The following is a 26,847-nucleotide window of genomic DNA, read 5'->3' as shown; positions in this document are numbered from 1 at the left end:
TCCTTATCACTATCAAGCAATCTCTTCTAGGCATCGCTAGTAAGGATGGGAATAGGGAAGCACATCTCATAACTTTTTGGCGAAGATCCTAAATTGGGAAGTAAATTTGGAAGTAAATTTAAACATGTATCTAAATCTCCCAAGTGTTTAATAACGTACAAAAAAATCTTAAATATTCTGGAACTATAAAACAATTAACTATTACCTTATATTTATTACGCTATAATATTAATATCTAACAAATATTTTAACTTACATATATGGTAATAATTGGTTATAACGTTCTTGCAAGGCGGCCTTATAGATATTATTAGAAGCGGCGACATCCCTTGATGCGACAATCGGCGAACGTAAAACGCATACCACTCAGCCCTTCTAAGAGGAAATCGTTAAGGCAAAGTCAAAGTGCATTTTTTTATTTTTATTCTCTAGCCGGATAAGTCAAAGTGCAATGTTCTCTACATTACCAGTGTCTGTCTCTTTGCGTCGAACTCCACTACTTTGGATGACTAAAGTAAGGCAACACAAACATTATTCCAGTTTGTTACTACGATTCCTGAAATTATATTCCGGCAACGTGCTATCCGCAGAACAACGTACGCTCTCCGAGAATATAATGCAACTGAATTATGCTTTCTCGCCGATCGGAGCACCAAAGTTGTCATCGCCAAAGCAAGTTCCGATCTTAGACCCGTGAACACTGGGGTGAACCTTGTGGAAGGCCTTGTGTTCTATCTCCGACTCTTTTTATTCTGCATATCAATGATATGCTGCAACGTAGCAATTCTTAAGTTCTACTATCTTACATCTTAGCATTCATTGCAATGCAGACGACAGCACTGACTGCTGAGTAGCGATCAGGCCGCCCTCTAGAACATGTTTTTAAAGTTTATTTGTTTGTTATTATTATTGCTCCCTTGTTCGCTCTACGACTCGCGAACTGGTAGTAGTTAGAATAAATAAAAATAATACTCGAATCCAGCCGCCTTCGAGTTTTGAGCTTAGAAACATATTTTGCGATTCTTTTTTTATTTATATAGTTTATACAAAATATAGTATATTATAATTATAGAAGTCAAATCTACACAAACTATTTGAAGTTTTTTCTGCTTTCGTTTCTGGCATTCACGTTTTGTAAGTAAATACTGTACTAAGCTTTGTATGTACAATCCGAATCTCTTACATATTGGTTCGAATACAAACTTATTTTATTCAGTCCGAAGTATTCTGAAACAAGTTAAATATATTAATATTTGTTTTTTTTTAACAAATTATCAATCAATTGTACAATATCTATAACTATAGGGCCTAGACCTACTATCAATAGTTTTCGCACCGCATGCGATGAAAGATTATAGGCAATTTTTACACCTTGGGTAACATTATTGTAGTTTCAGTAGGGATTCTTTTTTTTCTTGCAATTAGAGCATTCATTAATTGGCGATAATATTACATTCAAATGGTGAAAGAATTTTTAAAATCGGTCCAGTACTTTTTAACCCATTATTTCATACTCAGATGCAAATCCTTTTTATTTAGTAGTATAGTATAGTACGTGGGTAACACTAAAAATATTTAGAACTGGCCAGTTAGAAATATTGTTAATGAAAACTTTTGTGAATTTAAATTTTAGAACTCTGATAACCTAATGTAGTATATTGCATTCATTTGTCATTCGTTTTAGTGAATTGGCGTAAAATCTGAAACTCTTGTTACAAGTGAAAATGAACCTTACGCGAAAAAATTTCGGTAAATGACTTATTATGACTTTCGTTGTGGGTTTACACAACAACAAAGCTATGATAGTACATACAGTCCTGGCCTTGCGACTTTCATTTATTCCAAGAACTAAAGATAAAATTCGAGGTATTCGATCCCTGAAGATGCGGTGAAAGCGTACGAAAATACCACAAAAGAAACCCCTAAGGAAGAATGCGACGAAGTGCATAGAGGAACGAAGATTACTTCGAATAACAATAAAAGTATTGGCACCTTTCTACATTAAGCCGTTTTTCTTTTTCTAAACATTTTCAGTTTTACTTAGGTATTTCAAAGTCCGAAACCACCAGAAGTACTCGTACAAAATGTTTTACTAATAGTAACTAGTCGGTCCTTGCTTACGAGTATTTCATCAGAATACTTACGATTAAATATTTAAAGATGCTCGCAAAAACATTTGAATCGGTTTTTCCACCATAATGTGTAGTGGGATTGAAGTAATAAAGGTCATAAATATTGTAACAAACACGTGTCCACCCTGTAAAATAATATATTTATTACATAATTAATAGTTTTAATTCGCGCCAATCTGCACTATATCCACTCCTTATTACGGTAGCAGTATTAAGGGTCTGTTTCACAATGTCCGGATATTTCCAAATAAGCTATTTATTACTTATTGGCAGGATAAATAGTATTTTTCCGTTTCACGACTGTCAGATAGCGCTATACGTCATGAAATTCGAAGTATCTTATTTAGAACTTTTATCTTTCGAATAATTTATGTGTGGCATAGCTATTTGGCACTTTATCCATACATTGTGAAACAGGCCCTAAATGTCATATTCTATCAAGTAGTGATAACTTCAATTCCAACTAAAGACATTTTTAGGAAGATTTCTAAAATTTGTTTTTATAATCTACACATTTATGAAAAGTAACATGAGATCTACTCATAAATATTACTTTAAAGTAATTAGTTGACTTACAACTTCAAAGATGGATATTTTATTTGTATTGGTTTGTAAGCCTATCTGCAGCAAGTCAAAACTCCAATGAATCATAAAGATACAAAGTGACATCCGTCCGAACACCTGCCAACCACTCCACGACATGAAGCGCCACCATATTTCTGCAAAAAGAAATTCAACTGTTTCAAAGCAATGCACTTTGCATGGCAGTGGTATCATTTAGTTATTTAATTATTAGTATTTCATATCAGATGAGGATCCTGCCTGTTTTATTCTAGAAATAATTAATCTGATTATACCTATTTTAATAAAGATATTAGCATATGAAAATTAAAAATAATAATATCTAAACTTAAAAAAATAAACAACGCGTGCATCGGGTGTCCAAGTGCATTTACTACTTGGTTTACGTTGTAATTACAATTCATAGATGTTTTATTGTATATTGATAATTATTTAAAATATTTCAAACTTACGATCAATCCGATATATAGAGCCGAACAACATAACACTAAATAATATGGCGTAGACAGGTCTGTCAATAGCTGCATAGACCGTAGAGAGAAGGTATGACGGGTTCTGCGGGAGCAGATACGCGCTTAGCACCCACGCAAAACAGGCGACTATGGAGATACGGTATAGTACTCGGAACCACTGGAAGATACGATACAATATAAGTATAGCATAGATGTTAATGTGAAATTAAACTTCACATAGTGGTTAACTTATAAAATGTTAAAGTGTTTTATAACAATGTTAAAGTTACTCTCCATACCTATTGTATCTAAACAAAGCATTTAAACAGAACTAATAAGAATTACCATATGGTGTAATGGTTGCATCTCCTTACAAACGTTGTGTAAATAAAAAATGGCGATTGTTTATTGATAGTTCTTCTATTCCGTTCTACGCCCTTGATTTGAGGACTGGCAGTAAATGTAAAAATAGAAGCATTCAATTTATATTTCTTTATTGACGTTCATAAGAGTACATTGTGTTAACTGTATGAATAAATATTTATGATTTTGAGTAACATTTATAAAATCTTGATTTGCTTAGGCGGTTTTGGATTTACAAAGTCACTAATGCATAGCTTCGCCACATAGTCTTTGTGACATGAACTGCCTTATTTGGTTTTTACGTTTCATATATAAATATTAATTTTAACTAAGGAAACACATCTACTGGATGAGAAGTCTACCACTTAGTACTATCCATATTGAAATTAACCTTAAACTTACTCGGTAGTTTTGCAAATTGATTTTGTCTTCCCGTAGATTGTAATATAGGAATCCAAGCATCACGCCTAGCAATGAGGCGGGCAAACTTCCCCAAGGAGCGGCATACAACCAGTTAAAAGACGGCTCTCCGTGGTACAATTTCCTCACAAACCTATTCGTTAAGGACAAATAAAGTATTTAGATAATTCACACAATGACACAATATATTTGTGATTAATTTTGTGAGAACAAAATTCTGCCTGCGTTACAGGTGTTAATGGGAGGAGAAGGTAAGCAGTTAGCACTGTCTCACTTTATCTCATTTTATTTATATGTATGAGTTCTTAGGAAAGTAACTAGCGGAACAAACAGTTTAGGTTACTTTTTATAATTGTTTGTATTAGATAATATTTGTAGCAATAAAATTATTGACATTATTATTATATTCACTGTAAAGACCTTATCAGTTCATGTTAATATCAATTCATGAACACTCAAACTTACTCAGGGGTCGTAATAAACACCATAGCAGTTAAGTCGTATGTATAAGCAGCAATGAATAAACATAGAATGGCGACAACGAACATAGCCAGAAGTATTTTAATAGCTGCTCTCCTTCGATTGGTTAGCAATATTGCCAGTAAAATAGCTAAGGCATACAGCTGCATATCCACTGCAACGAACCTGAAAATTGTATTTATTTATCCATTATACTATAAGCTTCAGTGTTTTTTATAGGAGATTGTTGTGGTTAGGATGCGTCAGGAGAGGTCCCAGATGTTATCTTAATCGCTCAGTGTAATTTACGTATTATGTACATTCAAAAAAAACTGTTCTAATTAAAGTTGAAATACCTTCGTCATAACGAATTGGGATAAAGTCATAGTTTAAAAAAATACCATGTTTGCAGTAGACAACGATCGTTAGGGCGGTAAAGGTTGTGTATGAAGAGTGCGTGAGACCACCACTTGAGACGGCACAGTTGAGCCTCCTTATCCATGATCGGAATCCACAGTGGTCCATCGCCCAGAAATCGGCTCCACGTTGCCGTGAAATACACCATGAACATGTATACAGGTAATATTCTGGAATAATATATAATTAATCAATACATAAGATCTCAAGTTTGTAAAAATATCGGCCTGTTTTAAATGTTTGGTAAATAACTTACCTGTTTACTATCTAAGATATTAATTTTATTTTTATTTAATAACACTTCGTTACATTACAATATAAAAATTGAACATAGGTAAATTAAAAGGAGAGCAACTGGCGGCCTTATCGCTTTTGACCGATCTCTTCCAGGCAACGAATGTGAGTGAAGAAAAAAATGTATTAAATTACATATTGTATTGTATTGTTATTTACCCTAGATTTCCTAAGAGTAGTGTTAAGCTACCGTTCGATCGACATCATGCATCATTATATGTGGACTATGAGTATATATGAGTATGGTGTTAAAATTACGCATTAATCTTTTATCAGTGCAAAATGTACCTTTCGCCCACGCATACACAAATGGTTAGTCAATCGATATTAAAATAATGGGATCCGTCGCAACATCCTTATGTCAGGAGACCGATATACCTGGTCACTCTTCGTAGAAGCATAATGAAGAAAAGTTGAATGCTGGAGATCTTGTGACGTAATTCCATCAATTGGAAGTTGTGGATGAAGAGAAAGCTGGATAGCAATATATAGCCCTGCACACCGATGCTGCCATTTGTAAGAAACATAGCCAGTGGGTGCAGCCGTCGCTATATATAGAGTAGAAATTATTAATTTTTTTATTAAGAACAATAACAAAATATTAAGAAAAATATATGGGTAATGAAAATTTTGGTATTTTTTTATATTGAATCAATATTATATATATATATCGGTCCAGACTGCATATATTTGTTATAATACTATAACATATATTTTTTTAATCAACATGTACCTACGAATATTACTTATTTCGAGTTAATAAGGCAAAGCATTTTATAATTTCTAATAGCCAGTACTAATTTCATTACGAGTTTTAGTTATATGAGCATATTAAATATGAGCAGCAATATTGTATTTAAAATAAACCAAGCTAATTTTGGCATATTTGATAATTTAGTGAACATAGTTAAATTTACATCCCTTGGCGACATTAAAATATCACCATTAGGAAAAGGATAAATTAATTATAGAATATTTTTTTTAATTAGATGCAGCGGACTAAGTACTTACGGTTTCCAAAAATTCCGGATTGTGCAAATAGCCGATGTGTGAAACAATCACCGAGTGAGCTAAGATCTCCACGATGAGGGAAACTGATCTAAAAACAAATAGACGAATAAGAGTGATTTTAATATGAATATGCGAAATATAAATAAAATTATATATGTTATAATAATTCAATCCGAGTTTTTTTTATCTATGACACAAACTTATTGAACTGACGATCATTATCAATTTATTAACTTAAATTTGTTGTATTTGTTATAATTAATTCCAGTTTTTTATTAAATGCAGTATTTGATGGAGATTTACGTATATCGTAAACTTACTTGAAGCCATGTATGGGGTTGAACCGGGATACAAGAGTGTCGTCATTGGGGTAAACGTGAAATAGCTTCTTGAAGTTATTGATTATAGACCATGATAACAGCAGCTGGTTGGCTATAAAGAAACGTAATATGCTTTATTTAGTAGATTTTACACAAAATATTGGAAAGAAACTGTATTCTTTTCTGTGCACAAATAAACAAAGGATTGATGAAGATTGCTGTGTACAAACTTTTTATAAAAAATATATACCAATTAAGTATAGGTACAACATTTTGTTGTACATTCGAAGATCAATATTTTATACTTAGCGAGTGGAATAATTTCGTTAGCTCGTCACACAGTATGACGTAATCGAGTACGATTCAGTAGATTCCTAGGAATGGACAGTGCGGTTACAAAACCTTCCATGCCTCATTATACTTTTATAAATTATTTATTTATTTACATGTTTTAATGCATGACAGTCAACACTCTCATACAAATAGTGCAAGTGTGGCAAATCTTTTTAAATTAAACAAAAAAGATGAGACAAATTTTATAATACTTATCTCATCTTTTTTATTATAATAATATATTTTATCAGTCTAAATATTAATTATGGCTTGATTACTTATAGTCCACATGTATAAATAACAAAGTAAGATAGGTTAAGTGGACAAAAAAACCATCAAGAAATACACAATTATTATTCATGATCGCATGTTTTACGCTGGATTTACCAGTTTAACTTGTTAGGAACAATAAAATTTCATCAGTTCGGAAATAACACTATTATAGAATTAAGGCTGTATTCATAAGGACAGGAATAAATAGAAGACAGAAAAAAATGTATTATACCATTAATTAATTAAAACCTTGGGGTATTTCTGTGTTGTGCGTATGTTCGCAAGTTTCCTTGTGCAAGGGTATTTACTATTTAGTTTGCGTCGGGGAGTTACTAGAACTTTAAAAACTGAAAATGACGAAACTAGTAGAACGTTTTTATCTTAACTTTCATATAATAAATGGTGGCCGTGTTCAAGTCCTTGAAGGATCAGAATCGTGGGACATACGCATCCACTTCTTCCGTACAAGCGTATATACGAGTACATACCAGGAATGAAAATCTACTCCCGCCGCAATAATTATAAAAACACAAGTATGTCTGCCCCACTGACTATACTTCATATATACGTTTATAAAAACAAAAGTAAGTTTTTAAAAATAAGTTGAAATCACCTTGTACAAGTCCAGTGTTATAGGTTATAATATAATAATAGTCAACACAAAATATTAATGTTAATTATGTAATCCTTTTTTACTGCGTGGTACTAAAAAATTTTTTGATTACCAGGCACTAATAAATAATTAATATAATTATGCAATAAAGATAAACATCAAGAGATTTATTTTTAGTTTATAAAAAAATAAGGTTTTTTTATAAACTACAAACTAAATCTCTTGAGGCTCAATAAATGGCCTTGTACTTGATATACGATCGGTCGATTTTAGTGTGGATTTGGCACGGCCTCTATTCTCACAGAAAAAGCAACTTTCGATGGTAAGGGTACTAGGGATATACACAAACACACCTTTTTTATCTTTATTCCTGGAGAGGTCATAAAAAGTTCCAATAAGATTGGCCACAAGGAGCGCAGCGCATAGTACGAAAAATCCTTGGTCGGCGACATCAGGCGGCACGCGACGCGGTGTCTGCGCGTTCTTGCAATAATCCAGGTGGATCAGAGTCGCGTCTAATCCATATTGAGACCTGTATCAGAGGCTCTTACATATTTGCCATCGAACTCGTAAGTTACACTATAAGAATATACCTTCTCACCTGCTTAGATCGTTAACACACTGCTGGAATTTCTTACGGTTCGATAGATGGCCATCGGTCCTGCCAAAACAGGTCAAGCTTGAGCATAGACCGCGATGGATTAGTGTATGATTGAAGCGATGTTTCTCATAGGAGTTGGCCTGCCAATACACAAGAACGCTAAAGAATCTTTGATTTTAAATGTATTTAAAAAGTTGACAAAACTTATACTCCTAATTTCGTGAATTGTGCCTAGGCGATGCCTAGCGACCAGCCATTGGCCTACTATATCAAATCATAACAGTGTACATCACATAGAAATTGTAAACTGATTTCTTTTTACCGTATTAAAATGTTTACTTACCTGGAGGATATCATAGAGTTTCTTGCCTCTGTAGTCTATATGTGAGTAGCCAACGTTTTCTGGGCTGTCTATGGGGGTAATTTGTCCATTGTCTTTAGGAACAGTGAGATGAAAGGAGCCGAGACAGAAAACTCCATTTTTTGCGAGACACGTGTCGTAGTCATCGAGTTGGAACAGAGGAGGCATTGAATAGTATTCATCTGTAAATGAGATATATCTTAAAACGGTCTTAAAGAGTATTTCTTAAAACATAAACAAATTAATTACTGGTTAGTCAACATTTATTAAACTTTGTGTAAATTAGATGGAATATTTTGCGAATCAATATGTTACATAATGATCTAGTTGATTCTGAATAAATTTGTATGTGAAGACCTACAATATTGGTTCGTTCGAAACTCATTAATATTAATTAGTCATTTTATTTTTTTAACCTTCGCGTCTATAAATATATAGGTACAGTTATTCAGACGTATCAAATAGTAATAAATACAGTACAATTATGTTTTATCTGTTTGGAGCGGTGCTTTTCTAGAGGCATGGGATCCCCACCATCAGGTCGTGAGTTCCAATCACAGCAACATTATAATGACAATTCCATACTGGGATTAATTCAATTATCAGGAAACTAGCATACATAATAACAACAAAATAACAATATGTGTCATAAGATCAGGGCCTGATTAACCCTTAGGCTAATTAGGTTGCAGCTTAGGGCGCGACAATCTAGGAGGGCGTGTTGAAATTGCGTCTTCGCCAGATGCTATGCATCATCGACGGTACAAAAATCTGTCACAAACTGGAATAAAATCAAAGTAAAGATTTCAAAATATGTATAACAAAGGATAAACGTTTTGCAGAATGCGTCCATTTGGCATGGTTAAAATCTGACACCGAGGCGAGCATTATATTAGAACCCCAAAGAGATTGGTTGCAGTTAAAAAAAGTTTTAATATTTATTGCATGTTCCGAATGTGAAGATAATATTAAGTTTTTTTTTGCAGCGGCGAAAGGTCATTTTCAGCACTTAAAAGAGTAAAAAATGACTGCGCTCCACTCTCCGCTAGCAAAATCTTGCAGCGCTCTCGCTAATGTACATAGAAAGTGATTTTTTACAAACTGTTAAATTTGGGCGCATTCTGATAATAGCCTTGAGCGGTCAGAAACCTCGATCAGTTTCTAAGCCTGATTATCTACATGCCATGACTAGGGATAATGCGATACATTCTTCTTGGAAAGTAGAAAAAAGTACTGTCAGACAAAGCCCATATATTATATATTATAATAATAAAAAATAATTAATTTTGTTTTGTAATTTGTTTGTGTCGTGTTAATAAAAACTGATAAAATAATAATTCGTGCGGTAATAAACTAGCGTATTTCTGCGTCAAAAATTAACTACGGTTATTTTAGCTGGTAAATGAAGACTTGAGAACAAAATTAGGGGCTCACGCTCTTCTCCTAATGCTGAGATCAAGCCAACCTATATCGGCTTGACAACATTGTCTTCTTGGATTGTCGTATTACAGTTATTTATATTGAGTGTCTACTTTAAAGAATCCTTGGATCATATCTCGAAGTATATTTCAAACAATTAAAATAATTTTTGTATAAGCATTTACACAAAAAATAATTGACTAAATATGTCCATTCAGATTGTATTGGAGATGGATATCCTATTTCTTCTAAACAATTTATAATTTACAATCGCATTACAATGTATAATGATTTTTATGTTCTATCTCCATTATAATGTTTTGGAATTAATAAACTATTAAAAAAAACGAACCATTAAAATATTAAGTTAAGAACCAGATGGTTTTCAAACGAAAACACTTGAATTTCTATAAATCGTTAACATAATAAAAAAGACTGTTACGTTTAAACCCTAAATACAGATTAAATAAAATTTATAAAAAATTTAATTATTTAAAAAAAATACAATTAAGTTCCCTAATTAAAATCATCAGTTTTTAATTATATTAATCTAACCTTTCAGATGAGTTCCACTAGCCGCGGACGCCAAAAGCAACAAAGCGAGGCGCGTGTCCATCCCTACAACACTACCACCATATAGTTTTACACTGAAGCGATTATCCTCACACCATGAATTATAAACTCGAAGTAATCTTGTTTACATAGAATGAATGGAAAACCTTTGCGGAAATGTTATTTTGCTTTATGCGAACCAAAGGCTGCCAGACCATATAGTTTGATATTTAAAATGTGTACAATTCTGAGACGCTTATTTATCCTCTGTGTTTCGTATTTTTTGTGTGTAAGTGATTTAAAACTAATACTATAATATAGATTAATTGATAACAATTTCATTGAATTTTTTTACATGATATTCTTTTGATAATTTTATATTATGTCGCATATTATACTAGAAGTAACATCCAATAAGACGTGAAACATATATTTAAGAGAAATATTTTATAATATATGTATATTTATATAAAACGAAATCATCCTACTGAGAAAATTGCTTCTTTTTCTACCAAATTTTGTTTAATCGGTAATGAAAAGAGACGACGAGCGACAGCTGACTTTGAGGAATTTTTCTTTTTTGTAGATAAGAGGGCAAAAGGGCAGGAGGTTCACTTGATGTTAAGAGGCAAGAGTCGTGTCAATGCCATAGAGTATAAGAGTGCGTTGCGGCCCTAGGAATTGGTCCGCTCTTTTCTCGAAGGAACATACGTCGATTAGTTCGGAAATTCTGCAGTGGGTGGCTTGTTCGACACAGTGGTGTTGCGTGGTTAAACCCTAAACACCTTTACGAGCTGTGACACTCCGGTCAGCCTTTGTTGCCTTCGCAGGTCAGCAACGGAATCTGGAGCAACAGACAAAGAGCATATAGAGTAGGACGCATAAAAAGACACGCATCTCGTCCATTTTGCTGACCTAAAGTGCTAAATACGGCAACAGCGACAGAGTGGGCCCCCCAGAGTACAAAGGACAGTCTGTGCATGCACTACCGAATCCTGATTCCGGTGGATGGATGTTGGATGTCTAGAGGGGGATTCATCACCCGATGTGAAGAATCAGGAAGCAACCGAAAGCAACACGGCAGTTACTAGGAAATATAATTTTAAGCTTAATTGAATAAACATGCAGATTACACGCAACCAATATATATAAATTAACAGCAAACAAATTAAATCGAACGTAGTAGATAATAATATTTATCCAAATAGTTATTCTTCGGTTCGGTATTTCGGTACCAGATGGAGAGAGGTAATCGTATCAAATAGATTGAATTTAAGTTTTATCTTTCATAATACATTTTTTCAAAGTGTACGAAGATAAATATTTTAAATTAGCTTGTTTTAATATATGAAGGTTTAAACATATTCAATTGTATTTCTTTTTCTATCTTATGTTGGTAGCAAATTATAAGTGAGCCTCTTGGGTCTAAGGGCGGTTACAGACTAGCGTTTTTTACACGTATGTATAAGCTCGTTTTTGGAAGTGCATGTAGGAACGTTGTTCGTAATAGAATCAATTTTATTTTAATAAAATTTAATGAGGCCATGAGGGTGATCCCAAAAATATTTTAACTCGGCTGATCCGCGCATTGTTAATGAGTCGTTGTTGAGCTTGAGTTGGGTAAAGTTAGATGCAGTTTTATATATAGTGTTTTTGTGCATTTCTTGCCAATAGTTACGTCCTCCATTGAAACTTTTATAGTGAGTGATTTTGTGTGTACGTTAACGTATACGTTCGCAGTTCTAGGTAGAGTGTATTAAAGTGACTGGTTTTCTGTATCGATGCAACCATCGATGACACCCTACATATTTTTCGTCTTCTCAGTCATCGGCGAATAACTAACGCAAATAGCAATGTTTCTTCATCACTCTCACATAAACTATAACAATTACTAGAAGAATGATAATTATTTAGATACATTATTGTGACATATCATGTTTGAAGTTTTGTTGGTTGGTCACGACGCCACCACCGGTTCTAGCGAGCACGCGGAAATATATGCCAGGTTACTCGCGTCCGGTTTTTTGATGCGTATATTGTAGCGTGCGTGTAAGCGAGCATGGTGAAACGATCGTATACGTGCAGAAAAATAGTCTGTAACCGCCCTAAGGGACCGGTTTAACGGCAAACTTAAATTTATTACTCCAGTTCTTTGTGTTGACGCAATGGTGAACACAAGTAATTTTTGATTGCTCTCGAATATATGTATTACACTATTAGATCGAGGATGTATGTAAGAGATTACATATAGTAGTTAGTAGGTAGATAAACTTCTGTGGGTCCTTCCTAAAGGCGTAGGCGTTTTTCTCCAGCTACTGATTATACTCTGAAATCTGAATTAATAAGATAATTGGAAGCAAATTATGGATTCATTGCTTTTTTTTCACAGTGGGAATAAACTTGTTTAAATTATTATAAAAAATATACAATAAGATGGGATGGGAACCGTTTGGATAAAACATAAATTAAATAAAGGTACATTAAGTTTTATAAAATAATACAATGTAATATATATTTTATTAATTTTATAAATAACATTATATGTAGCAAAACATACAGCCAGTAACTGTCCTTCCATCTTCAATCATATCTTTTAGCTAGTCGCAAAATGACCTTTTCAACCAAAGAATGAGGCAATGCAAAAAGGCATCTCTTTTTACTTGACTTCTTTCTTTCTTTATCTTAGTTGGCCGATTTTCGAAAGGAAACACCAACTTGTCTTTTGGTTTCGGGTTCGTAGCAATATATCCAGCTGTCATCATCTGTGACGATGTCAAATATGTCATTTGATGCAACGACGCTGTCCATGCGAGGTGTCCGAGTCCACTCGTTAAACCAATTGTTAATAGTGGCACGAGATGGTTCTTAATTAAGAAATGCTAATCGCAGCCTATCATAGCTGTGTTATTGAGTGAGCCCAAAACGAATTGCCGCCAATTCACAAAAACAAAAGCCAAATGAATGCAATATACTACATATAACCACCAAAGAGTTCTAAAATTGAAAGTCAAAAAAGGTTTCATTACCAATGTTGCTTACGGGCCAGTTCTAGCCACTTACCCACGTACATTACCACCCTTAAAGTGAGTTTAAGAAACGAAACTTAGCGATTACGACTACCGTATGGCAAAAACATATACGACACACGAGATAGATCGAGACTCGTTCGGGATTACAGGATCCCACCCCTACTGTGATCATGAAATCATAACTTTCTACTCTGTGCATTGTATAACACACCACAACGCAATAAACACACCGTTTCATTTGAATTCTCCAACATTATAGCGCCTGATATAAATATGTTTCATTACAATTATCACGACCGGTGTCAAAACTCAATTGTCAAGGATGGCAAAGGGGCCAGAAGGTTAAAAGGATGGTAAAACTAATTGTAAATAATTTTACGATTCCTTATTTAGTAGCCCCTGACAAAGGGCCATGGTGATAAGGTGTTAAATTATTAATAGAAGATTTTTTTAACTAAATAAAGGCCTTCTAAGAACGTATATGTTGATTCCATAAATATTATAGCAATCATATTTGCGTTTTTGGTCAAAACAGTGAATCTTAAAGAAAAAAATAAACCTTAACTGCATTTTAATTTATTTAATAAGATGAATGTTAACATTAAAAATTTATACATAATACGTATCTTCAAATTTTATACAAAACTGAGATAGTATTTAGGTGATCTAAAAAGTGTATACACTAAATTTAATCTTTGTTTTTACAAAGAGAAATCAGTCGTCATATTAATACGGTATTACTTGCAGTAATACGGTTAAACTTAGAGTCGTCTTTAATCTAAGATCAACAACGATTATCTCTAATGATACCTAGATATATTAAGAACTACGTAATTTTTATGGTCAATGGTAAACTGTCTATCAATTTGGCTGAATGGCGTAAGTAATTGTAATCATCCTTCTTCATATATAAATCAACAGGCGGCTCGAAAAAAGCAAGTTCGTGTCGACAAATTTTTATACAAATTGAATTTTCACTGTAATTGCATTTTGACTTAGCTCCTAGATAGACGTCATTTACTTTATAAATACATAATCTACATAGTTTTGGCGCATTGTAAAATTTAAAAAAAATAGTCACATAGTAAAGTCGTTTTCTTAGCTTAATTTTTTTCTGTAATACGCCGTTGTATTAGTAGCTTATAAAATTTAACATAATAAAAGTTGTCCCTTTGTAAATTCAACTTTCACACTGTTACGCTGCTTTCTGTATTCAAAGTTGACTTAGTAGATAATAGTGTCATCTTTAATTGTATTTTCTCATCAGGTATTAACTGACAATGTTCTTATTTTTCTTTAAGATTAAGTAGAACTAGATTAGTAGTAAAACCCGTTAAGGTTTAACCTAACCTCAAGGCAAATAAATAAAAATAAGTAAATAATTAAACTCTAAATTAATTTGTAAAATTAATCTGAATTTAAAAATCACAAATCTGAATTTTATCTCCACTTTTTTAAAGAAGACTTTCTTCTTCTTGTGTTCTTAAGTGATGGCTTGCGGTGTATTATTGTGTGTGTTTGTGAAGCTTGTAAGGACAATATAAATGTGTTTAAAGTCTTCTGGAATGGGGCTTCTACGAGGAGACTGAGCGGCAACGCGATTACATAGGTCCACCAAATAGTCGATATTAAATCAGACGCCTGCAACAAAATAGATTTAATTAATAAAATATTGTCTCGGCATATTTTTACGTTTGCATGTAAAAGTAATATTATAATCATATGAAATCAAACTATGCAGTTTATAATTTACATTTCCCATCTGTGTTTTCAAAGACCCTAATAACTTACAATATTGGACACGGAGACTTCGGATAGAGTTCGACGTGAACCAACCAGAATAAGATTGACGCACCAGTGCAGCATCAGGGCTGATAACGACAAACGTCCCGCCACTTGCAGAAAACGTATTGACATGATGCGACGAATGAAATCTATGAGTCAAGTAAACCATTCTTAATTTTCTTATAAATTAATTTGCGTTTAAATATGATCAGATAACCAGACTATTAGATGTTCAGAAATGGTGGGAAAGATTACGTTCATGTACTTTTAGTAATAAAAGTCCGAAAAATAGCGCCTAACTTATTTTGTAGGAACGAAATGTATATTACCTTAGTAATGTTAATTTAATTAGTAATTCTCTTGCTTTAATTTGTTATCCGTAATTATTAAAAATTATTTTATATTTTTTTTATAAATATTCTATATTTGTTGATATTAAAAACAGTACTTATTACAGTATTTATTATTTTGGACTTACTGTCGACATTGTTAACGAAACCCAAGACGTAGAATGCCGCCAGGATCGCAAAAAGTGGGCGCTCTACTCCCAAATAAAGAGCCGTTGTGAGACGAGAGGTGCTGTCCTCTATATAACTGCCGGATTTAATCAACGCTACGTGGATCGGAATCATGAGGTGGAATATCCACCGTAATATCTGGGAAAAAGATTTGAGTTATAGAGCCCTGATTAGTCTTATCTTATTCTTATATTTGCCAGCGAAACATATATATTTAATTATATCTGTATTGTAAAGCTAGAATGTGTCATATTCTGTTTATTATAGGAACTAATGATATGTATATGCTTTCAGAATAAGACTTAAACCGTTTCCTTCGTTTTTATTATGCATAAACTGTAAATAATTAAAACAGCGAATTATAAAAATCCCATTCTTGATGCTGGCTAATGAACAAAGCATGCTAGAGCCAAAATTTAAAAAAAGACAAATCGTGGATAATTATAATTTAATATGGACTGGTCCAAGGGCTTTTTACACGGTCTTACCACGATACCAACGAAGAATAAGAAGGAAGTAACTTATGAAAGGAAAGACAAGTAGTATATAACAGTACCTTATGATTAAAAACTTTCAGTCCACTCTCCTGTATATTGTAATGTACGTGAGCAAGCCAAAGTCCTAGCAAGCAAGCGGGCAGACTGCCCCATGGCGCTACGTAGAAACGATAAAAAGATGGCTCCGTACGAAACGTATTGCGAACATTCCTAGAAATAATTTTACAATTTGTATTTTATAAAAAAAAAGTCTGTATTTTCATAAATATTGGTTTTGAAAGTATTAAAATTTTAAGCAAGCTGCTTCTTAATAAAAATCAAGTCAAATGCGTCCCCACAATAACAATACAAGTTTTATTTTCTGTAATCGGAACAATTAAGATTCGGTAGCTAAGCTATAGAACGGGGATATATGGGAAATACTCACTCAGGCAACATTATGTATAGAAGAGATTTCCAGTCGTTAACATAAGCTAGAATTACGTTGAGAAGACATGAGCCAAAAAACAGCGCTGTCAACAGTGGCACTGCCCGTCTGCCTGTTTGTTGCAGCCACAGCGTAAGGGCCGCAGCCATAATGTAAAGCTGCACGTCCACTGCTAAAAACCTATGCCAAACATATTGATCTCATTGCTCCCGAGTAGTGGAAATCATTAATTTTAACTATAATAATTAATACATCCAAAATAATTGCATTTTAAAAACAGGACCTGGATGACCGAGCTAAGATCGGTATTTTTTTTATAAATCGTGTTTTTTGGAAATTTCATTTTAGTACGAATTACATACTAATAAAATTATGAAATATGAATATAATTATCGAATAAAGATAATTATATTCATATTTAAGTTTTTATTTGACTGACATCTTTAAACGAGCAATTCTATGTTTAAGTTTATAAAACACAAATAAAATGACATTTTCGAGATATTATTCCTAGCTAAATCGATTTATCGCCCCCGAAACCCTCCGTATACTTAATTTCATGAAAATCGTTGGAGCCGATTCCGAGATTCCAATTATATATATATATATATATATATATACAAGAATTGCTCGTTTAAAGATATAAGATATTGATCTCAATGCTCTCGAGTAGTGGAAATCATTAATTTTAACTATAATAATTAATACATCCAAAATAATTGCATTTTAAAAACATATATACACGTAGCACAAATATACGTATCTCATCTGAGAGCTAAAGAGATTTTCAAGTTTAGAGACATCATCATCGTTTGTCTTCTATCCGATACAAAAGTACAATTGATTACTTGGCTTCTTTGCTAACCTTCAGCTTCTTATCGTCTATTCACGAGACTTTTGGCTGTAAAGATACTTACCAAGTCTGTAGCAAGCAATGTTCATCTGGGTTAACTAGATTTTGAAGAAAGAAAACGTGGCTCAGAAATTTCCTTCGGCAGACATCACTCTCGGCAGCTACAACGCTCTGCCATTGGGGACCGTCTCCGACACGACGCCACCACGTTGCAGCAAAACCCACTACCACGAGATGTACGGGGGCTAACCTGGCATTAGTAAACTGAATTACTTTATAGTAATATTTTTAAAATACCGGTCATACAATGACGTACAGCCAACATATTCAGATTTTTTGAAGCATTTTATACAAATAAACATTTATTTATAATATATGTAATATAAATATAGCTCAATAAATATTAAAGAAATATGTTATTTTAAGCATTTTTAATTAGTTTAAAGAATAGAATTAAAGTTTCTTAGATCAGTTAGTGGTTTTTCTGTGTCATCTCTGAATTAATTTAGACGCTATAATAAAAACTTATTTCATGAAATTGATTTCGATTGATTTTGTTATCTTAGAATTCACCTTGCCAACTAAATTTAGGTTTAAATCTTACCTCACAAGCCTATGTAACAGACACATTGGAAGTTGAGCAAGGCTCAATTTCCGAGTCTTTGAAATGTGAAGGAGACTATAGGCGAAAAGAAAGTTCGAGATGACGACGAATCCCATTACTAGAGCAGATCCATTTCGTATAAGCATTGTCGCTGGGTGCTGTAGGAGCTGAAATTTAAAATTAGGTATTTACATTATTACATTTTTTTATAGAATAGGGGCAAACGGGCAGGAGGCTCACCTGATGTTCAGTGATACACTCGCCCATTGACTCACTCAATGCCAGTTTTTTTTAATGGAATCTCGCTGTTGGCCTTTACAGTTCAGCACGGGCTGTTTTGGCGAGCTTAGTTCAGCCGGAAACAATGTCAGAGGGCTCGCGACCTTTTAAGAATTGGCCCTTTTTTTGAAGGATCCTAAGTCGAATTGAATATAAATTAATTACATTACTGAGTAATTAATTTTAATCAGCTAAAAGTAATATAATACCTTATAAAGGAAATGCCTCAGTTAACGTTTTTTATTCATTGTTAAAAATAATTCATAAGTATCCGTAAAAGGCAGTGGTTGATATCGGCCATAAAGATTTTTATATCTTATGTACTTCTGATTTAAAATCATTTTAAACAGACAACTTGCTTTAAGAGAAGTGTTTGAAATTACAAAAAAAAATCAGTTTCGTCCTAAATTCTGTAATTTTGAAACGCACTTCTTTTTAATTCTGGTAGTGTGAGTATTGATGGGTAGAAGTCATAAGATAAGCCTCCTGAACGTTTACCCCCTAAACAGGCCCCCTTTTACTGTAGTTTGTCATTTTTACGAGTCAAAATTAACTTTATCATCGATTAGTACTTCAAACGGGCTTCAAAATCTTTATTAAAAGTACTCACTTGTTCCAGCTGATTCGGATTGTATAGGTATAGTTTATGCTGGATCTCCGATGTATGCGTCATCATCACCAAAACCAACAGCAATACTCTGCAATACATAGAAGAATATGATTTTTACACTATATACTTATGGCTTGCCATCGAGCAAGCAACATACGATGGGGAATCACGAACTATATGGATTAAGTAAAAAATATAATAGTAACGGCTGGAGACTTGCTCGACCAAGCCAAGGATGATGGAAGTAGCACCTTGACGATTCTTTTTGACTTACGATATAGTTTGGAAAAGTTAAGTCTTGTATCATAATTTATAAGATGTTTTTGTACTACAATTTATGTACTTTGATTTAACTCTTATTCGAGTTACACTTCCAAAACTGCTTTATATTAACAATAAATATTAAAGTAGTTTATAAAAAATTTCTTTTAATTGTAAATGTATTTTTTATCACAAAATCAATTAAGCATATAAATTAAGTATATCGATTAAGTAATGTGTCTTTGACCTAGCTCTACTGTCTGAAGGTCTCTTTACAGAACAGTTTTTATCGAAAGTTCGAGGAGGAGATAAACTGTGCTCCCTCAAAAAACGTCAAAATTAAAAAAAAAGTTTATAAAATCTACAAGAATTAGTCTGCATAATTCACAATAATGTCTCAAGAAACAGAGGGGAGGACGTACAGGTCTATCCCAAAAGGACTCGTTTTACTGCGTGGCTAACGCATTTTCGAAAAAGATTGTTTTTCTACAAATTTTTTACCCTTTTAGAATTTCATAATTTACTATGTCTCCATGCGGAAATTACAAATTAAACAAATACTCTCTTTATAAATAGCTAACAATTTAACAAGGTCATAATTGTCTTAAGGTAAACTGGAATCTGGTAACTTTCAATTTTTATTCCGTTTTTTTTAAGTTCTTCTTAAGATTACCCTGAATGTCTTTTTAAATATATATTATTTTGAAATACATAAAAAGTTAATATTCTGTCAATGACATCGGGCTCACTTACTAGAAGTTTCGCGTGTTCTTATTAAATCTGGCCGTAAATTATTTAAATTTAAAAATAAGTCCTACCTGACCCCCTGTATGGGAGTAAGCGAAGTCAGCCGCGGATCTCCATCTTCGGTGGTCGTCAACCGGTTCCAATTGTAGCGAAGTGACCATGCCATAATATATGGATTCTCTAGATAGATTTTAATACTGTAAGTCAACATCCAATGGATAACGAAAAACTAATACCACACAATTTTTTTCTATTAAAAATTATAAGATATCGTTCAAAAAATAAATAGACCAGTGCTGACTAAATATTTCTGTTAGTTGACCAAGTTAGTCCTTTTTTAAATAGATAAGCATTGAATTAGTTACGTAACCCATTAAATAATATTAATTTAAATTAAATATACTATAAAATCTACCCTCTCACCGCCTACAACCTAAAAACCCGAATAAAAGACTGGCTTATTATCACGCCTCATGCAGTATTAGAACTGCTTTTGAGACCCATGATTTAAATAGCTACACGTTACTCATTCACTCACCTACTCACTCACTCATTCACTCACCTACTCACTCACTCATTCACTCTCTCACACACTTACTCATGCACACAATCAGGTTTGATGATAACGGTTTAACAAGTAAAAAATAAAAAGGAATTGAACTGGTTAAATTATTTTATGTAATTAACTTTGTTATGGAAGAGCTGGGAACCCTAACACAGGTATATTTACTTAAAAGGGTTCCCAAATCTTACACTGAAAAGAAAAATGTACCAACTTAAATGAATAAAGACTTTATTATTATTATAAAATATGTATTATAAATGTAGATATTTTATATAGTCGCATTAACCATGGACAATCCAAACGATTTATTAAAATAAGTAACTTTTTGCATGTAATGAACAAAAACTAAGCTAAAAAGGGAGCAGAGTAAATAGGTATAATGTTTCATTGGATCAATGAAAAATTTTGCAAAACCGGGGAAAAGTGTCTCGTTGAGAGTTTTCATCAGTTTGGTTAAACGCGCTATATCTATGAAATCACATAAATTTAATAAATATTTTTGAGGTACATTTTCTTTTCTTTTCATGCCACGTCCGAATCAGAGAAGCCCGTACACTTTACGTACACTTTTTTATCTAAGAATATGATAAATCTTGTTTATTTAATATTTCATACTTACTTGTATATCCTATCACATCGTAAAGTGTACCGACAACATTCAGCGCAACCAACAATCCGATCACGCACAAAAATGCTAGTTCTGCCGTGTCCACATCTTTACTCTCCTTCTGATTACTGCAAGTATGGGATAAGATAGAAGCCTTAAGTCCTGGTACCAAAGCATGTTGGTCCACACAGCGCTCAAAACGCAGCGTAGTATTAAGCTCTGATGATGGACATCGCGCTGATATGCAGTAACCGCGGTGAATTAGCGTGCGATTGAAGTGGCGAGGGTCTGAAGAATATTCCTGGAAACCGTAAAAGCTATATAGAAGTGACCACCAATGGAGTATCGGTTCCCTATATAATGTCGTCAATCTATTTTATATAAAACTTAATTCAAAGAAACACCCACGTCTGGATACAGGAAACATTCATCACATCATTTTTAATTTTGCATTTACAGGACGGTGTCTTTGTTTCATAGTTATGAAAAGAATAATATAAATGTCTATAGTTACATATTTGCCTCACTTAAATCCGTTTACCTCGGGTGTCCAGAATCCAAATATTGAAAATTAAGATATTGGGTAATAAGATCTTACCTGAATATGGCTATAAGCTGAAATGGATTGACGCTGTGTCAATTTAAATGTACCGGTGCAATAGAGGCCTCCTGCTGCTAAGCATCGATCGTAGTCATCCAGGTGAAACAACCGAGGTAAAGATAGTTCTGGAAACAAACATCAGTTGAATTATTTACAAAAATGATAATTTGACTAAAATGCTACAAATTCGCCGTGATTTGAACTAAGAAAAAGTCAGAATTATGTCCTTTAGATTAAGGGTCTGTTTCACAATGTATGGATGCTATGCAACAGATAAATTATTCAAAAGATAAAAGTTCCAAACAATACTTCGCGTTTCATGACGAATAGTCTATGAATAGTTCATCTGACTGTGAACTGAATACTGTTTATCCTACGAATAAGTAGTAAATAGCTTATTTGGAACTTATCCGGACATTGTGAAACAGACCCTAAATGTCATTAAACATTGTAACAAACTGTACAATATACACTAAACGCCTTACGTCGTAAGTACGCTGAAATATTAAAGAAAATAGAGAATTTTCAATAAGTATTATATCCTATTAACTATACTACTTAATCTGTAATCAAAAAAAGTAATTTTGAAAATTATATTCGGAAGAGAAGGGTAAGAAAGGGCATCTTTGTGACGTTCATTGAACTTATCAGGAAAACTGCGATCTGGCACGGAACAAATTTAACACACTCAAGCAATGCAAGGTCGTTAATTTTACAAAATATTGCATTAATATAGTAAAATAAAAGATATTATCAACGTTTAAAATGCATTAAATTGCTTAATACGTCAGATCTGATTTTAATTTTAATAGTAGCTGCACAATAACTATTTTTAATTTCATTTCATTATTTTATCTTAAAACTCAACAAGTGTCTTGAAATAAAGGTTATTGATGAAAATCAAATTAAATAAATAATAGTCATGAAAATATGAAAACCGTGCTAGCAGTATATTGACTATAAGAAAAATGAAGTATTTAAAAATATCAAATATTATATATGTTTATATATATAGTACTTTTATGTAAAAGAAAGGAAACGGACAGGAAGTTCATATGATGTTAAGTAATACCGCCGCCCCTAGACTCATTGCCAGAAGGCTCGCAAGTGCGTTGCCGGCCTTTGCCTAAGTTGAATTGGTGGACCTAAGTCAAGTGTTGGTGCGGGGCAAAATCTGCCTTAAGAAACGCTTCAACAACTGAACGACGCACGTCGAGGCGATACTGATGGTATTTTGTATTAGTTAGAAACCGGATTATTATTTTTAGTTACATTGTAAGAAAGTTAATTAATCAACTACATTAAGTGCGTAATACTTTCAATGCAAACGAAAATACAAAGTCTTTTTAAGAAATTCAATAATTGTGTGATAATGAACGTTCGAAGCAAGCTATTATCTTTATTACAACTCGAGCTTAAACGTCCTTGACTTATATGAAAAGATCATATGATTGAAATATACCAAAGAATTATACAAACGCAAAAACGTGCGTTTGGAGTTATTACGCACTAGCCTCTCTAATTAGCACAGCACCAGCCTGTAACTTCAACAATTAAGCTGCCGACTGAAGTATTTCCGAAGCAATTCGACTTAGGGTCCTTCAAGAAAAGAGCGTACCAATTCTTAAAAGGCCGGCAACGCATTCGCGAGCCCTCTGGCATTGAAAGCGTCCTCCTGCCGGTTTGCCCCCTGTACTATAAAAAAAAACGAGTCCGTAATCCGTAGAAAATTAACTAAGAAATCGGGAACAATATTGGGAGTTACAGAGTACTGGTAGTAAGGACTTGCAGACTCTATCCCTTTTGACAGACGCTTAGATAGAAAGCTAAGATAGCTTTCTATCTTAGCTATCATACAAGGTAATAAAATCTAGCTCTTTTGATTTTATTTACCCGAGTCACACATAAATAAATGTTACAATTAAATGTGTTTCATTTTTTAATTCTCACAGCAATAAATATTCAACCAGAAATGTTATAAATGCGGAATAGAAACAAAAATTTATCCAGATTGAAAATAATTGTTGAACATAACAATTTAATTTGTTAGTATTTTCATAGTTTGGCGCGATTTTTTTGTTTTTAATGTGTTCATACAAATATTTAAACCTAACCTTTATAGTCTTATTACAAATTCTTCGAGATACTATCAATGCAATAGCAAACCATAACGAGCCTAGCCTCCTTAGTCTTTATAATAAAAAATAAAATTATTTTGTTGCGTCGCATCTTCGTCTGACGAAAAAATACGAAACGTACCTTAGTTACCAAATGCGCTTCCATACAAATGAAATCTGTTTTTATTAAAAAAGAAGCTACTATATGACTCAAACTGTATTAAATGAACCAGTAAAATTAGACTAATGCAATTTATTAAATAAGAGCCGGGCGCTTGGTTTGATTGTAACAGAAATCTAACCTTTTGTCCATTAATACTATGAACCTGAACAGTACCCATTATGGACACATACTATATTCATTGTATCTGTAGGTACTCACATATTTATTTCACTTTACTGGTCTCAAAAAAGACGTAAAACCGTTTTTAGGGAATTTATAGGGATATTACATTTAAAACACCTTAGGCCCTATAGAAATATAAAATAGCTAGAAAGCAATACCAGTAATTTCTTTCTTAGCAGCCACAAACGTCGCACTAAGTACGCATAAACTAAGTATGCGGCGCAAAGTTGCCATCGCGTTGTCGCGTCACGAAGGATATTCTCACAACTAGTGGCGGCCCGCCCGCCCTTAGCTTTATAAACTACGGATAGCCCTGACATTGCCAAGCTTAAAGGCTATTTACATAAGGTACTTTTAATATGAAGTACTGCAAATTACTACGCATTTAGCATCTTATGTTTTGCATCTTATTACTTATCAACATAAAATTTCAATCGTTTGCTGAAATCGCTAGATTTAATTTGTATTAACAATCTTTGTTTTAAAGTAAAAAAAAATATATCTGTTTAGATAAGAACTAATAGAAAGAATAATTATAGCAATACAGGGAGAAAATGCTGCCAGTATCTTTTTTTTTTATTATTGTTACTACGTATGTTAATAATATTGTATTGTTCGTGTGTAGGAAATAAATTATATTATTTTTACTATCAGGTATACACTACTTTACTTAATTAGTACCTACTTCGTTTTTTTAAGATTTATGTTCTCTTATAAATTATATAGGGCTTTTGATTTCATAATAAATTATTTGTTTAAATATGGGTAATGCGTAAGTTTGTAGTATAATATAATTCTCTGAACTGTTATCTACGAAAAATAATAAACTTAGGTTTTGTACGAACAAAAATTCACGCGCCTTTAAGTTTAACTTTGATATGAGACTCCGAAGATTTCTCATATTTAAAACAGTTAAAAGTATGGCATTATTTAAAGCTATAATGCACTTCCATACATTTAATATGAAAGATATTTGTATTTTTCCTATGATGGTGGTAACTACCATATACAATATAGTTATTAATTACATATGTTAATATAATTCCATTCCTTACAGCGGCAAAATGTACTTTCAAAAGGAAAAATGCGACTACTTGTGTGTACTATGTCTGAGATTACTTATTTGGTAGTGACTAGGAATTCTTTATACTTAGGTAAATTATATTATTTAATGAAACCTCTATATATTTGAAGTATATAATCGAGTGATTCGACGTATATACTTCAACAGATCTAATGATCTGATAATAAGATTAATATCTTATTTGGGTAATTAATGCAATATTTTGTCTATGGCCTCTACTACTACTACTATGAACGAAATATGTGGCTAGATCGACTATAGCCCGAAAATACAAAAAAACATTTTAATGCTGATGGCTGATAAATGTCTCAATACTTCAGCAGTATATGGCTTATTATTTTCTCTTTTTTTTATAGGACAAGGGCAAACGGGCAGGAGGCTCACCTGATGTTAAGTGACACCGCCGCCCATGGATAATAAATCATATTCTTTACAAGGTCTACATACATGGCTTGCTAGAATCTATGGCTGCAATGGTGGACGAACTCATGCGCGTTGCAGCAGCATAAATTGCTTTAAAAGCAAAGTCAAAACAAATAATACGAAGAAAAATGTGGATTCGACCTTGTTTAAATGAGTGTGATATATTAAATCACTAACATTGTACTATTTATATTTTTTTTTATGTAATATAGTTAAAGTTCCATGTTATTTTTAGTATCTTTTTGTTAATTAATTATGCATTACTTGTACATTTCCCTCTGGAGTTGTCTCTTTTTTTTATTGTTCCATATAAGGACGGCCTGGAAGAAATCGCTTGTTAGCGATATGACTGCCCGTTTCCCTGATAACATATGTTTCCTACTTACTTTTTATCTTTTTTTATATGTATAAATATGTGTATTATGCCAATTAAGTATAAATAAATAAATATTTTAAGCCTGAAATGAAGACTTGAACTATAATTTAAAAACTTTACATAAAAGTCAAAGAGTTTGATCACATGAGAAAAACTACGATTTTTAGGATGAAAAAGAGACGCACTTAGGCCGTATAGCGAGACAGCAATAAAATGGCTGAGAACTATTGCAAAATTTTGTAAACGATAGTGTTTACAACAATCTTTAAAAAAAACACAAGTAAAACCAAAACACGAAATCTAATATTAACCATCATGTCCTCCATATATTAAAATGCCTTTCTTAGAGTTATTCTTAAAGTGTCGTTACAATTGGATATTCCTTCAAAGGATAGATATGGTTAGCTGGTTAGCGTAGGATTTTCTTCAGGGTTAAATTTTAGAAGTTTACACAAAATTTGTTAAAAACCTTGTGTTTAAAATTTAGGTCATTACCAGACTTTTTAAGGAGCGTTA

At 32.9% G+C, this 26,847-nt stretch overlaps 2 protein-coding genes across 2 annotated transcripts; both read right to left on the bottom strand.

The window, feature by feature from the left end:
* Positions 1–131: 131 nt before the first annotated feature.
* LOC110997040 (O-acyltransferase like protein-like) lies at positions 132–10,755 on the bottom strand. Its single transcript, XM_045634693.1, has 14 exons — positions 10,606–10,755; positions 8,614–8,813; positions 8,271–8,410; positions 8,023–8,201; positions 6,451–6,562; positions 6,131–6,218; positions 5,498–5,667; positions 4,810–4,995; positions 4,415–4,594; positions 3,932–4,082; positions 3,167–3,344; positions 2,709–2,851; positions 2,145–2,257; positions 132–1,227 (listed from the first exon to the last, which is right to left on the bottom strand). The coding sequence occupies exons 1-13, from the start codon at positions 10,664–10,666 to the stop codon at positions 2,147–2,149; spliced, it is 1,899 nt and encodes a 632-aa protein (XP_045490649.1). The 5' UTR covers positions 10,667–10,755; the 3' UTR covers positions 132–1,227; positions 2,145–2,146.
* Positions 10,756–15,005: 4,250 nt separating this feature from the next.
* On the bottom strand, positions 15,006–24,709 carry LOC110997081. Its single transcript, XM_022265057.2, has 12 exons — positions 24,607–24,709; positions 21,983–22,110; positions 21,397–21,685; positions 20,284–20,392; positions 19,205–19,292; positions 18,316–18,482; positions 17,776–17,961; positions 16,859–17,038; positions 16,491–16,641; positions 15,895–16,072; positions 15,423–15,565; positions 15,006–15,272 (listed from the first exon to the last, which is right to left on the bottom strand). Exons 1-12 carry the CDS (start codon positions 24,680–24,682, stop codon positions 15,072–15,074), a joined length of 1,896 nt encoding a protein of 631 aa, XP_022120749.2. The 5' UTR covers positions 24,683–24,709; the 3' UTR covers positions 15,006–15,071.
* Between the last annotated feature and the right edge of the window lie 2,138 nt (positions 24,710–26,847).

This window comes from Pieris rapae, chromosome 3 (genome assembly GCF_905147795.1).
Source record: "Pieris rapae chromosome 3, ilPieRapa1.1, whole genome shotgun sequence".
NCBI lineage: Eukaryota > Metazoa > Arthropoda > Insecta > Lepidoptera > Pieridae > Pieris > Pieris rapae.
This window is presented reverse-complemented; position numbering and strand designations above follow the sequence as displayed.

What these genes read in the sequence shown, in the direction of transcription:
- LOC110997040 (XM_045634693.1), bottom strand. Translation starts at nt 10,666, where the DNA reads ATGGACACGCGCCTCGCTTTGTTGCTTTTGGCGTCCGCGGCTAGTGGA. An exon ending in AACCCCATACATGGCTTCAA is followed by an intron (nt 6,219 to 6,450) that starts GTAAGTTTACGA and finishes ATTTGTTTTTAG; the next exon opens with ATCAGTTTCCCTCATCGTGG. An exon ending in TCAATTTGCAAAACTACCGA is followed by an intron (nt 3,345 to 3,931) that starts GTAAGTTTAAGG and finishes CGTATCTTCCAG; the next exon opens with TGGTTCCGAGTACTATACCG.
- LOC110997081 (XM_022265057.2), bottom strand. Translation starts at nt 24,682, where the DNA reads ATGGCAACTTTGCGCCGCATACTTAGTTTATGCGTACTTAGTGCGACG. An exon ending in CATTGCTTGCTACAGACTTG is followed by an intron (nt 17,039 to 17,775) that starts GTAAGTATCTTT and finishes TGTTTGGCATAG; the next exon opens with GTTTTTAGCAGTGGACGTGC. An exon ending in CTATACATAATGTTGCCTGA is followed by an intron (nt 16,642 to 16,858) that starts GTGAGTATTTCC and finishes AATTATTTCTAG; the next exon opens with GAATGTTCGCAATACGTTTC.